Source organism: Tympanuchus pallidicinctus, unplaced genomic scaffold, assembly GCF_026119805.1.
Source record: "Tympanuchus pallidicinctus isolate F22 unplaced genomic scaffold, pur_lepc_1.0 scaffold3, whole genome shotgun sequence".
NCBI classification, from domain to species: Eukaryota; Metazoa; Chordata; class Aves; order Galliformes; family Phasianidae; genus Tympanuchus; species Tympanuchus pallidicinctus.
This window is the reverse complement of record NW_026294747.1, coordinates 21875459-21890906: the sequence shown is the minus strand read 5'-3', so window position 1 is coordinate 21890906 and position 15448 is coordinate 21875459. Positions and strand designations below refer to the sequence as shown.

At 35.2% G+C, this 15448-nt stretch overlaps 1 protein-coding gene across 3 annotated transcripts in view; it reads right to left on the bottom strand.

Annotated features, from left to right (window-relative positions):
• Positions 1–15448, bottom strand: part of FUT8 (fucosyltransferase 8) — a 122718-nt gene that overhangs the window by 34266 nt on the left and 73004 nt on the right. For 2 of the 3 annotated variants that reach the window (XM_052692824.1, XM_052692823.1), the window contains exon 3: positions 2771–3196. In XM_052692824.1, coding sequence (XP_052548784.1) covers positions 2771–2973 — 203 coding nt within the window. In that variant the 5' untranslated portion in view covers positions 2974–3196. Of the gene's footprint in view, positions 1–2770; positions 3197–15448 lie in introns of those variants that run through there. The other variant, XM_052692825.1, reaches the window with a different exon arrangement.

The window sequence follows — 15448 nt, the reverse complement described above, 5'->3', positions numbered from 1 at the left end:
TACTCCCCACCCATTCCACACACCCTCCAGAGAAGAAAACCAACCAAGGGTTAAACACGTTTTTGTGTTTTAAGTATCATAAAGCAAAAAAGGGCCAAACAAAGCTTTGTCATGGATATGACAATTAACAGCTTTCATGTACTTGGTTTTGCATATGCTTAAGCTGCTCATACGGTCTTTTTTCTTGGTTGTGGGGATGGGAGGCTGATACATCAATTGGTAGCAATACAGCATTGGAAAGATCACTTCTTGTTGCCATATACTTGGCTTCATGGACAATTAAATGTAACTAAGCACAGTCTGACTTAGTTTCAACCATCTCATATCGTTGAGCTTTTTTATCAAGTGAAGATGAAGTCAAAGAAGCCACAGGAACCCACTTTGATAAGATATACTGGGCAATCAAAACGTACTGGTTTTAAACATATTTTACTATATAACTAAGGATTCCAAGCAATTAAAGATCAGATACCAGTTTTCTCTAATTTCAGAAATCGGTTCGATGACTTCTAGCTACACAGTTCTTGTAATCATATCCTCTTGTTGTTCCTTTCCTCGTTGCCAAGCTATCTGATATTAATGGCAGAGCTGAATACTATGGTAGTTTTCTGCCATTCACAAAGCTTCTTTGCCCACTGAGATAAGTTAACTTGAGGCATCTTCTCCACCCACAAATTTTATCTAATTATGTCAAAATATGTTTACTAGTGAAGTTAATCAGATGTTTATTACTGCAATTTTCCAGCTAGGCACTCCCGTTAAGTTTAAATTCCCAATGACCTCAAGTTGGAATTAATATTGAAACATGTTTAAGTTTGTGAGTATACTTAACCCTGTTTCATGATGCAATATATTCCACATCTAGAGCAACAGCAATCCTCTAATTTATTTTCTGAAGTTGAGGCAATTTTGTTTCTTTGATATATGTTTACAGCAGCACTAATCTCTTGCAGGATACAAACTCAAACCACTGACTGTTGGCTACTGCCTCCTGTTAAGTAGCCACGTCACTCTAAAACTGTGAACAGGCTATTTTAAAGCCACCAGTTATTTTTACCATCACTTGCTCTATCTGGTCAACATACAAATGAGATACTGAAATCCTTTATCACACTTATGATTAATAAATGATGCGGGTTGAACAGTAAACATCTTTCAAACACATTTGTGAATTTTCTACAAAAACACTGTGGACTTTGTTCAACAAAAATAATGGAAAGCCTTTATACTGTCTTACGTCACTTCCCTCAAAGTCTACTGCTTCACCAATCTCAGATCACTTCCTTCAAAAAACTGTATCTTCCAGTCCCAGGTACATGTAAGTGTGCTGCTAATCAAATAGGCCTTTAAAGTCATTTTAGATTTTCTAGTGCAGGAATTTCAAATTCTTCTATAGTTACATAAAATCACAAGGACAAAAGGTCTCAGAAATATCTCAGTAACATATTCATATAAATACTGATTTGAATCCAGTTATGATCCTAGTTGATCATCCAGTCTAAGTCCAGAAATTTGCAGCAATTATCTGAAGTACCGAGAAGGAATGTTCTACTCTAACACGCCTAGACTAGAAATAAACAAATTGTTTTATTGATACAAATCAGAGTAAACTATGTGTTTACTCTACATGTTACGTAGACATATTTACATTTTGAAAATAAGTCAGGAACTTATTTACAAAAAAACACTGCCATTGAATTATTTTCTAATTAGCACTTTGACCTTGCAATGGATCTTATATTATCAACCCTAGCAAAGTACAGTGTACCTCCTCAAAGCTTGTGGCATGTTAAGACTCTGTTTTTAGGCTCCAGATATCCTGCTCATCCAGGAAGAAACAAACATTTCCAAGACAGAATGTTTGCTGACAAGCTTGAATTAATTGCTGAAGGCCCTGAATTTATTGCCAGCTATCAAGAGCACTTCTGCATATGCTTTGGTGCCTGAATGTGATTGTGATGGAAAAGTAAATGAATTCAGATTACTGAGTCATTATACATGTTTTAAATACCACTCTCCCATTCCCTAAAATTTTGTACTGAGTTATGCCTCCACACTTGTCCCCGCAATTAAGTAAAGCTTTTAAGGTTGTGTGCAGCGATGTTCATGCCATCTAGATGCAATCTGAGTGTGGCATCACATCTACCCTAATAAGTTCTTCCTTTTACAAGTTTTTGGGAAAACAATGCAGAGATATAAGAAGAGATACCTATATCAAGAGCACTCTGTCTGAAAAGATGAAAGAAAACATTTTGAACTGTAATAGTTCCAATTCATAATGCAACAAATAATAAGGAAAAGAAAAATGATTCTACAAGTACCATTACTGGTTTAGCAGCAAAGTAAAGAAAAAAATTAGTGATAAGCAGTTCATCTTCAACAAGTTCACACATACCTTCAACAAGGTGTACAAATTTTCACCATTTTAAAATGAAAGCTTTCAGTCACTTCACACAAATGTACAAAAGTCACTAGCTTTTCTAATTGGTTCAAACATCACAACAATTGCAGCTGTTTGAAGTCAACAGTGAGGAGTCAATCATGTACAGAACTGTTATATTGGCAGCAGCACTCAGACAAATAACTTTAAATTAAAGCAAAACAACATGCACAATATTATTTAACTTCTTTAAATGTTTTGGCACATTTTCCATTAAAGCACTGGCTCAAATACTTCCACGTTTTTAAATATGCTAAATTTGAAGCTTAAAACGAAATTTAGATCTGATTTTTTTTTTTTTTTTTTAATAATTTTATCTTTAGATCCTACCTGAGAGATTCTGCCATCCGCCTTAAGTCTTCATTCTGTTGCTTTAAACGTTCAAGTTTAGCAAGTATCTTGGACAATTCGCGACTAGAATGATCTGGGTGCTCACTGTCTCGTACCAGGTGTCCACCAATATAGAAGAGTAAAGTTCCCCAAGCAAAGAGGATGAGCATAATCCAACGCCAGGAACCAGTCCATGGCCGCATTTTCAGATGCTCAGTTCACTCCAGAACTGCTTCTGTTCACAAAGCAACACACATTTTAAGTCCTTAGCCTGTACAGAAGTGGATAATTTCAGTTCCTCCACTTCACCACATTGTACTGAAGAAAAATGTTTCTCAGCGTTTGTCTCACTGCAACTCCTTAGTGAAGATCCTTATGGAGTTGAACATAGAGAGAATTAACATTGTATTGTTCTTGGATTATATTCTGTGGAAAGAATTTAAAAAAATCTGAAATTATAATTCTGATACATAACAAAGTATTTGATTGCTATTAAGCTAAATGTGTTATCATTAACATTCAGTAGATGGTCAAAAATGTTATTACTTTCTGACAAGTCAGAAAAGAAAAGCACTTCTAACTTTCCACTGAGTTGAAGAACAAATCAAGTAAACAATGTGCAATTCTGGTTTGTAAATGACCAGAAGAAACGTAACTTTATATAGGAGTACATATGTACGTACATATACACACACACCCATACTTATATATACACACGCATACACACACACACATGTTCATACATATATAGACTGTTTTCTATAGCAAAAATATTTATCAGTTCTGTCATTTCAGACCTGAAAATATATATATTTTTTTAAATTCCATGGTAAACCAGGGAATTTTCCATTGGCAACCTCATTTATCACTACCAAAGAGTTTTTATTCAATTATAATTTCACCTCCATTTTTTCCCCAATTTCATGATTTCTCTTTTACATTATCTTATCATAAATACTATCCTATAACTAAACAACTATAGCCATTTGAACAAAATATTTTACTATTGCTAAGTACTTCGTCCTAAGGTCAGTTGTATCACAAATTAAGCATGGCAGACTGTTATGAACAGTTTCTAGACACAAATCTATCTTCCTTTCATGGCCCCTGAAATGCCCATTTAAAATTAAGGCCAAAATTCAGACAAACACAGTTTCTCTCCACACCTGTCCACTGCATTTGCCAAAGAAAACAATAAACTCTTAAAAAGAAAGAGGAGAGATTTCAAGCAAGCCCATGTGGCACTGTTATACTCACACACTTGAAAATCTAACTTGAGCTCAAAAACTTGTTAAATTTTTAATTTTTAAAATGATGTCTCTTCTGTGTTAAAACTACCAAAACCATTTTGACAAGTAACATGAACGCAAGTATGAAATTGCCTAAAAAGTGCCATCTCTCATCTAAAAACATCGCATCCAGTAAAAAAAAATGCAAAATCATCTCAACTCATTTTCTACTTGGTAAACTATCATTAAATAACTGAACAAGAACAGTCTAAAGTTTAATCAAGAGAAACATCCGAAGTGTTCACAAGCATTTCTCCCACCTTTTTATCCTTATGCCATTTATATTCAATTTTCAAAATTACCTTTATTTCCAATTCTCAGATTTGTAAATCTACCAAATTTTCTCTGAGATGCTATCCACACCCACATTCTCCCAAATTATTCTTCTGTGTAATCATTCCTTCACCTTAATTTTTTTTCCCTTCCATTCAGCTTTTTCTGCTGTTTCAATTCCATTTCAAGTTTAGAGAAAAGATTTCCCAATAACTTCCAAGTTCATTCAATCCAAGAGGTACGCACTGAGACTTACTTCCAGGTAGGAAAAAATCAAAGGTAAAAATTAATTTAAAGTGCTGAAAATTTTCTATGGTATTTTGTAGGAGAGCTTCTGTTTCATAGGTTTGAAAGAGAGATGAGAATTCCACTTCAGACTAGTAAGATGGCATGCAGGATGGAAATGGAAAAGATCGGTAGTACATCTCTCAGGCCTTTCCATGTTTTTTTGACATTATCAAGTATGACCTGACCTGTTTTCTTTGAAAGCAAGGTCAGAATTCCATGTTTTAACAGCAAGCCATCTTCTACAGATCTCTAAGATAGCTTTATATTATATTATTTTTTTTTTAACTTGTAGAATAAAATAATAGTAATAAAAGAATACAAGCCATACTCAGAACTCAACGAGGAGCAAAGCAAGCTTAGAGTCAAATCAGCTACCAGCAGGAGCAGTTAAATTATAAAGCCCCTGTGGACTGAAGTTAAAGGTCTAAGTGGTAAATGGCTATGCTTACATTGACACCACAAAAACTTAAAGTGGATGTTAAACTGAAAGTCAAATATCACCTACAGTAAGCTATTTCTAAGGTTTAATTTAATCATGTAACTGTGTTATAAGAAGCCAACATAAAGCGTATCAGCATTTAATGAAACAAAAAAGTTTTGATAAGTATTTATTATTATAAATCATTAGGAAAACACATTCATTAATGCACCAGTTGATAGGAAATGAAAGCTGTAAGAAAAAAAGTCACATTAAAATTTATTTACTGCTAAATGCACATCATAAAAAAAAAAACTGTTAGAGTCACAAATTTATTTAGACTCCATTAAAAAGAACATAGAATATTTACCTAAGAATAAGTGTCTGCTTTAATGTCTTAAATTGTTCATACTACACATGTAAGCCACAATTCATTATAAGTATAGAAAATGTTTTGTGGTCAAACTAAAAGGAAAGGTTTTTCTAAAAACCACTACTTCACAGGAGTGAATGCAGTGTTTACAAAACGACCCAGAGGAAACGGTAAAGAGAATGCAAACTTACTTAAACTGATTTCTGTTAAAAATGAGAGACTGGTGTGTATCTCCATAATCATCAGAAGGAAAATATGCATACAAGTCGAAGTACTTTTGTTACAGCAAAAGGATTAACTATGGGTGCATAGTATATCTTTTTTCATTAATGTCTTCTGGTTATTTGCAGATTAAGGACATACATAACATTAGAAACTTCCATGATTTAAATAAGGTCTTTGTTAGCTTACTACTTGCAACATGCTTTTAATAACAAATTCAATGAGAGAGTGGAGATTTCCTGCTTGTTTTTGTTTGCTGGCCAGAATTATGGCCCCAGAAAAGCACTATGTTTTTCTTGGCAATGTAGTTTAAGATATTTCAAACTTGGTTCTAAGCAAGCTAACCAAGCACTTTTGGCTCAACTATCCACTCTATTCAAGTGTACCTTGCATAAGCTGAAAAGAAAGAAAAAGCCATTCATGAAGCAGAATTCTCACATCATTATAGCTAATACATACAGCATTTATATTTAATAACATATACATTATCTACAATTATTTTTCACAGTATGAAATATGAAACTCACTCCACTATTAAGGGGTATAACATTGACTTTTTGATCACTAAACGTGAAACATTCAAAAAGCATGATACATTCTCTCTACATGCGACTTAGATTGTACTCTCTCATCACTGTTAATTTCACTTAATACACAATTCCACCAACTAAATTATCTCCTTTGGAAAGCACTCTACTCTAAGTCAAGCACTTTGCTCAGCTCTTAGGAAAAAAACTGCAAATTCTAACTCCCGTGTGACTCCGTGTGATGGCACAGCCTCTGACAAAGGACTGGACACTAAAGTAATAATTATTTTAAGATGAAAATGATGCTAGTTTTTGATACAAATAAGCAAATAGGTAGCAAGTATTACGGGCTTAGAAAAGACTTCTTCAGTCAAAATCTACATCTTAATATTTCATGTAACTACAGGCCACAAAAGCCTGTTCATTAATTAAGTTTCAAAAACAAACAAAACAAAACACCAAAAAACCACACCCACAACTGGTTTTCCTTACCCCGTTCACTACTGGAATACTGGTGCAAAACTCCTACTTAGAATGCTTAAAGAGCTTCTTTAATTTTCTAACTAAATTTATATATTGTGAATCTATACTTGTTTTCTTGCACAAGTATAAATTTTGATTAGAGAGCTTAGTCTGTGTTTATTCTGTACCCAAAAGTGCATCTACAGAAAGCAGCCATAATCTTTCTCAGATTTATGTACTATTTTGAATAGGACAAGCACTTCACCACAGGAGATTTACAAATTTTCCATGTCTTGGACAAGCTCCCATTCAGATCAAGTCTTTTCATAATATATGGAATCAGAACTGTATACACAACAAATAAAATACTGCCAGTATCTTGCATGAAACAAATACTTGCATTTCTCTCTTGGACTTCCTCTGTCTGATGCATCCCAGGCCTGGATTTGTCTTTTTCATGGCCACTTTATTTAGCAGTCCTCAATCATGAAAGCTCCAAATCTTTCTGCATGTATACCTCTTCAAATTGATGAGTTCCCATCCTATAAACAGAAGTTCTTATTATTAATCCTTTCCACTTGGTGTCATTATACTTAGGCCTACTCTACCAGTCTGGTATCACAAGTAAAATAATACCTGCACATTATTCTGATCATCACAACCATTATCTACTTTGTAACCCAACCTCCATTAGAATCCATTATATTTGGAACAGTCATATCACAACATCATCTTTACCTAAAATAGGTAACAGATGCAGTCCATAAGGAATTGCACAAATTTGTTCTTTTCCAATATTATATTCCTTGCAGCATGAGTCAATGTCAAGTCACACTTTTAGCCACTTCCTTTTCTAATGCCTTTTCTAGAATGCAGACATACATTTTGTAGTATTCTGTATGTACGCTGAATGTATGTTCATTATTGTGTAAAGTTACTCCTTTTTTTCTTTCTTAATTTCTATTTATATGGATTATAGAAAATAAGCAAACATAATCACAGGTCTTATTTATTCTTACATCCATACCTTCAGCTTTACTACTGCTTCCATAAAAGCCTAATTGTATATCTCTATGAATTCCTCCAAGTAATCTGTGTGATTTTCCCTTTGTATACTCTCTCATAATTTTGTGTGAGATGAGCAGATTATTATACAATCAGCAGATTATTCTCTAATTAAACATTTTCGTAATGGAATTCACCACGCATTTGAATTTCATTGCAAGTGCAGATTTACTCAGTAATGAAGCCTTCATATACTATAATTTCTGATTTCAGCAAAGAAAACTCCTTGGCAGGAGGAAATACGAGCAGTGTAGGATTTTTAAGCAGAAAGTATACATAGGACATTGATCCTGAAACAGTTCAAGGGGAATTTAGAATTAACCAAAGTTAAACTTTTTAAAGGTAGACAAGACATCAACAAATGAAACATTTCATGTAGGCAGCTACTGATACAATTTTAAGCAAAAAAGAGGATTGTATCTTAAAAAGAGAAACACAGCTTAGTTTCCAAATGCCTTCGAGGTTCTCTCTCAAATGCCTAGATTAAAAGTAATTGGGATTTTTCTTTCGGAGAGGGAAGAGAGTGAATCGTTGGAATGATGGGCTCCTCTAAGAAAATTATATAGAGAGACTCTATATAATTGCATATTTTAATATGCAATGAATAAAGCAGTATTCGGTTTTACAATCCCTTTTTAACTACTAAAATAATACATTAACCAGAAATATAGCAAGGTAAAAAAAACTACCTTTCCCTTCTATTAACTAACCAAATACCTTTGTAAGATAGTTATCTTACTAAATGAACCGCACAACTACATAAAAAGAAAGGTTTATTTGTTCTTGTTTGCTTACTTTATTAACACCATACAAGTCTAGTCTAATATAGCCACAGCCAAGATCAAATTATTAAAAATTCAAACATCAAGCATAATCTTTCTCCAGAGTAATAAGTTAATAATCTATTGATAGCTCTTGCAAAAACCTAATTTCAAAAAGTGAGCGTAAATCTCACTTAAAGCGTAAAGAGGAAGTGATACCATGAAAGAACTGTCTACAAATGTTAGCAAGACACAATAACTTCATATGAAAAATAAAGGATTCCTGATGATAATTGTTTATTACATTTGCAAACAAAGCCATATCATAATCTAAGGCCTAGGAGTTTAATCTAGACAAACTGATCTTATGAGAAAGGGAAAGGAAAACCTACACCTATAAATGTGAAGCGCTAAAAGAACAAGCTATCGAAACAGATGATTTAAGGAACTAATGGATTCTCTGCCACTTATTCAATTTAAATTGAAGCATCAAAGATGCTTACTAGAAATAAACAAGTCTACCAGAGTTTAAAAATAACTGAGTATTGGCCTGCACAGTTCAGGTAGAACTTGATAACAAAATAAAAAGCGCATGCCTTTCTTCACAAAACTTAAAACTTACTATGTTCTTAATAAAACATTGAACTTAATGCCCATAGCTTCATGAAATACTTCTGGGAATCAGTAGAATACCACTAAAGCAAAGAAGGCCAGTCTTCTTAGCCTACATAATAGCCACGTACCAAAATCTCAGCATGATCAATAACCACATACCACCTCACAGATCTTGAAGAGAGAAAGAAATCAGAACAACACTGCATGTAACGCATTAGTTCGGTGATGACAAAGATGCATGTAGAAAAATGAAGGGAAATAAGCTTGGTAGAAAGGAAAGATATAAACACACGTTACAGTAGCAGTTGTGTATTCTGGGATACAATGCCAGATGAAAATTGTTTCTTGAAGGTACTTATGGAGGTCTTCAGGCCCACCAGCACTGAAGAACTGACTATTAGGAATGGGCATTTGCCAGAGGAAGCAACTGGAGAAAATGGTGAAAGATACAGATGCTGTTGGGAGACAGTGCGGCTAACTGGCACCATAATTGCAATACCTTGGGTGAGGAACAGAATGGTAGGGGCAGGAACAGGCAACCTCTAGCTAGTATTTGATCCTTTCATTCTTGCTGGTGCTGAAGCTCTTCACCAAATCTTCTCTCCCACCAGCTTCTGCACATCACTCCATAACAGCTGCAAATATCAGAAACTAGATCAGAGGTAAGATCTTCCTTCTCCAACTGGCATCAAAGCAACATGCAATATCTAAAATAAACAAGAAACTTAGCACCAGTCTGTTTACAACTTAGCCGGATGTCTAAAAATCAAGACAAAACAGCAGACAGATGAGTAAGCTGAGTTTGTAATTGTTATGCAAAAATTCACGACACTTGACAGCCATAAGAAAACTTGATTTCTATTTGCAACCAGGTGATTTTGCAAACTCCTGGTATAGGCAAAGCTGTACCATACTCAGAAGCTGGAAAAGTCACAGAACTGAGCTAAAAGCATTCCTTGCTACACATGGGAGTGTTGGAGATCAGGTGATTTGACAACTGAGCAACAGAATGCCAGAATATGTTTGAGTGGGCCACATTAGAGAAAAAAATGTCTGAAGTGTTTGTTATTGAAATAAAAAGATTCACTTGGAATCACTATCTCGTAATTTAAAATGAACTATTTTCTGCAATGCATTTACTACAAAAAAAAGAAAAAAGAAAAACACTGTGAAAGACCATTGAAATACTAACTTTGACATACGATAAAGAAGGTACCTTAATTTTAATAGACTGTGCCATAATATACACATCTTAGTGGGTAAAAATTCCCCTTGGCTCTCTAATTTTCTTTTAAATGCTATTCTATTTTCATAGATATTTCAGGACACTGAGCTGGGCTGCATTAAAAAAGGGGTGGCCAGCAGGGAGAGGGAAGTGACTGTACCCTCTACTCGGCTCTTGTCATGCCCCATCTGGAGAACTGCATCCAGACCTGGGGCCCCCCGTACAGGAATGATGTGGAGCTCTTGGAGCAGATCCAGAAGACGGCCACTAAGATGATCAGAGCGCTGGAGTACCTCTCCTATGAAGAAAGGTTGAGGAAACTGGAATTGTTCACCTTGGAGAAGAGAAAGCTACGAGGAGACCTCATTGTGGCCTTGAAGTACTTGAAGGGAGCTTATAAACAAGACGGGAAATGGCTGTTCACAAAGGTGGATAGTGACAGGACAAGGGAGAAGGAATGGCTTTAAACTGAGACAGGGGAGGTTTAGATTAGATATTAGGAGGAAGTTATACACCCAGAGGGTGGTGACACACTGGAACAGGTTGCCCAAGGAGGTTGTGAATGCCCCATCCCTGGAGGCATTCAAGGCCAGGCTGGATGTGGCTCTGGGCAGCCTGGTTTGCTGGTTGGCTACCCTGTACATAGCAGGGGGTTGAAACTCGATGATCACTGTGGTCCTTTTCAACCCAGCCCATTCTATGATTCTAACTTTACACTCCATAAAAAATACAGCAGACACCTGATTTATAAGCAATGAACTAATTCAAGTACGGCAAGCTATTTGAATTAGCAGGTTTATGTTGCCTCATTTAAACTGCTTTACAGCTCCAGGCCACCAGAATTTGACTGCTTACTGTATCTGATCTTGGCATCACTACAGTAAAGCGCCCTGATCTGTGATGTTGGTTTTTTTCACTAAAAGATGAATAAATTGAAACGCCCAAAATTACTTCCTACAGTAGCAAGGCCATGAATAAACCAGACTGCGAAAGCTGCAAGTCAAAATCCCAGACAAAGCTGGCAACAACTTTTCTTTCAGAATTTATATAACACATTACCAAAAGAGAATGACATATGGCTTTAAAATGTACAGTGTTTAAAGTATTTTTTGAACGTATTAGTTCTTTGTTCAATTTTGTTTAATAAAAACATTAAGGATTAGGATTACACTGTTGTATGGGAACTGTTGATCACAGCTTGAACCTCTGATTGATCACCTGAAGCAAGCAATGAGTCAGCCGTGAGAGCACAGGTCTACACTTCTTGTGGGTTGTTTTTTTAGGGTTTTTTTCTGCTTGTTTTTTCTATTTATGGCTGCAAGTCATGACTGTATTTAAGCCAGAAATTGTTTATTCAATTGCTCCTTATTAGCTTACACCTTTACAGTGACTTCAGGCTACAGTGACTTCAGATCCCTAGATCCCATATAAGTGTTGACTACCACTGAGGAAAGATCTCTTTCTGGAGATCACTCCTTGTGGAGTTTATAGTGAGCCTACAACATTTCAGCATTTTTCATTTGTTATCTTTCCATCACGATAATCCTACTTCGCCTAACCTTCGTACATTTATTGATTGTACACCTATTGATTGTACAACTGTTAATCAGATTTTCTGTTTTTGTTTTTAATGCAACTATCAGTAAGTCATAAATTGGCCAACAAAGCATGGCGGTGTAAGAAACTATCAACCTCGGTGAGCGATTTTCTTTAATATGCAAGATCATGTTATTTATATATAGTTATATATACATACAATTACTCCAGAAAAAAAAAAAAAAAACCCAAACCTTTATTTTTATTAAACAAGTAAAGGCTCTTTACTTCAAGAAGTAAGCAATCTAAAAATACAGCTACTGTCATAAGAAGTCTGTAGTTATTAAAACTACATGAAGGCCTTACTGTAAAGAAGGACTTAAATTTGTCTGTTTTCTCATAATTAACTCTAATGAAATGCCATTCAAATATTTCAAATTAGTAACGTGGGGTCTAAATATGCTTTTAAAAAAGGCCAAGCCTTCAGAAAAAAAAAAACAAAAAACCTCACAGAATCCTTGCACCTACTCAATACTCTAGAGAGAAGCGTTGTTTTCCTCCCCAGTAAATGCCCTGCCCGCTTTGTAATATATATGTGTAATATATATGTAACTATTTCATGGTCAGTTCTTCCTATGTTTAGCTGCTGATTATTAGCATGCCATAACCCCTTGACCTTACAAGTGGCATTTCCTCCAATAACTCTCTATTCTTTTATATCAGATATTATCCTTTTGTCCCCACTTTCTGTGTGGCTTTTGTTAGGACACCCACTCAGCTTCTTTTATTACTGAATAGCTCAGCCTCCCTGTAGCAGCCACATTAGAATAGAGGTGTGTTGTTCTACTCCAAAAGGCTCTCCATGGCTCTGAGCCACCTCCAGCCACAGCCCCCACTCTGGAGATGCTTCTACTGCAGGTTCCGCCACACACAGGCCAGTCACAGATGAAAATTGCATGCCAATCTCAGAGACTTGGTCCAGCAAAATATGTCCAAGTACAGACTGATCTACAATGACTGCTCTAAAAGTAACACCTCCTATTTAATCATGTTGGCCCACAGTGTAGGAGACGGACGCTAGAGATATGGCAGTAGAGGCTGAACCTTCCCACCGATATTTTGTTACATGTTGTTGCCACGTAACAGATGGCAGCAGAGGCCACCTGACAAAATGATGTCTGACGCAGACTTGCACGTGAAGCAAAGTTTTGTAATTGAATTCCTCCATGCTGAAAAAACAGCACCCATGGACACTCACTGACAGCAGTTACTGAACATTTATGGAGACCAAACAACACGTGAGCACAGTGAGGCAGTGGGTGGTGCACTTTAACACTGATGTGAAAGACAAGCCACATTCCATACAGATTTTTACAGCCCGTCGTTTAAAAGTCAACATAGAAACTTGGAACTAAAACCTAAATGGCAGCAGAAGAAAGTGGAGGGGAAGAGCTTCCCCAAATATCCCCAACATAATTTACACAACTATCTACCATGGAGTACTCAGCATGAATTCCAGTTTTTTAAGTTGCTTTTGCTAAAATCAAAGATTTTACACAGAGAAGTACACTGAGAAGACATTTAAAGATCTCCAGCAACCAGCTCCAGGTTTGTGGGTCAAGGAGCAATAAGAAGAAAGAAAATAAGACAGAAAGGGTCTCATAAACCTGATTTTAGATGATACTGATATCATTCTCACATAGAAAGTAAATTTTTAATGAAAAAAATCCTAAAGAATACAGGAAGGCAGATTTTAACTATGAAATGTAATCACCCACATAGATAAACAGATGCTTAACACTAGTGAAACCCTATGGTAGCTTGCCTGAGTCAAAAGACAGGATTTTACAAGCCATTTTTATAAGCATAATGGAACTAAAACACTTGAAGATTCTGTAAGGCAAAATGATGTTTAAACTGCAACAGCTGAAATACAGGGCCATAGCAGGAAAGCTAAACAAAGTACACATACAAGCAGTTACTATGAAGGAACTTAAATCATTCTCTACACCTGTGGTAATGGAATTCAAATAACTTACATATAACACCCACGAATTTCACGTTCTTATCACTTTAGATTCCATAGCATGAGAAGAGAGCATCACCATATGTTTTTCAACAAGGCTGCAGAGAGCACAATAACAGATCACTAAATATGACTTCTGCATCAGGTGACATCAGCATCCGTGTATGAGAAAGTCAAAACTGATGTAAGCTTTCTTAAATAAGCAAAGCCAAAAAGACACCATTTGAAATGACAGTCAGGTGAATTTTAACTTATTTATTAAATAATTTCAAATTGACATTAAGGACAGCAACACTGAAGGAAAAGGAACCAAAAAAAAACACCATAACCAGCCGTACTTGAGAACATTCATGCAATATTATGATGTTCTACTGCTGTAGCAGAATAAGGGTATTTTTTTAGGTCATGATTTTCAGAAACTTATTTTCAATTATATTATATAATTGATATATATATATATATCAATATATATATATCAATATATATATAATAAATATTAAGGAGGGTATTAATTTTCCTTTAGGGAAAGGAAGTTGTGACCATATATACTGTAAGCTGTAACTGGTTATTTTATATACCCAACATTTAAACTTTTCTTCTTTAAGTTACTCATGTTACAAAACAAACAAACAAACCAAAACCAGTACTTCATGCTTCTATGCTGCCTTATTTATAAGCTGTCTAATACTTATGAACAGACTTTAAGATTTCTCAAAGAAAAACTCCTTGCAACAACAAAAGGCAAATTATCTAAGCTGAGTTTATCTCACTGCGATTCGCACAGGTGGCTCCAGAGAAAAGGAATACTTCTGATCCAGTTCTCATTAACTAAAATACCCTGAATTGGAGAGCTTGGTTTAATCTTTTATTTCAGTCATACGTTAGAACTTTTAAAAACATAAACACAATTTAAGTATATCAGCCTGCCTTTATTTTCAGAGCAATGACGAGAGACATAGATCTAAATTAGCACTGGGTGACTAGAAGTTCAGATCCAGTGCATATTTAACAAAAAATAAAGAAAGCAGGATACTGATCTGCTTTTTGTGGCTCCATTAATACTTCTCAAACTGCAAGACATTTCTGATGCTAGGAAGAATAACTGTGAATTTGAAAGAGTCTGTTTCAAATTATTTAATTATTAAAAAAAAAACCAAACCTAAAAGAAACTCAGTTATACATAAATATTAAAATGCATTGTCGGAGCACAGAAAATACTTTAAAAATATTTGAATATTCATATTACAATACACAAAACTAAATAATTGATGCCATAAACAGCAACAACTGCTACACAAAATGTTTCAGTTCTTTTCCCTAAGGAATGTTCCCTAACATCAAGAACATTTAAGGCCACTGTTTTGAATTATGCCTTTAATGCAGTGAGTTGAATTGAACTCAAAAATTTCACTTAAAATCTCGCTTTCTCTTGAACCAGAAATGAACTCAAAGCAGTTCTTTGACATTTTGCTAAATTTGAACCAACACACATTGAATTAAACTGAAAAATTTGCTGGTTATTTAAGTGCATAAAAACAGTTTCAGTGAAATACAGAAAGGCTCGGGGCACAAGGGAAGGAAGAACAATTTTTGTACCC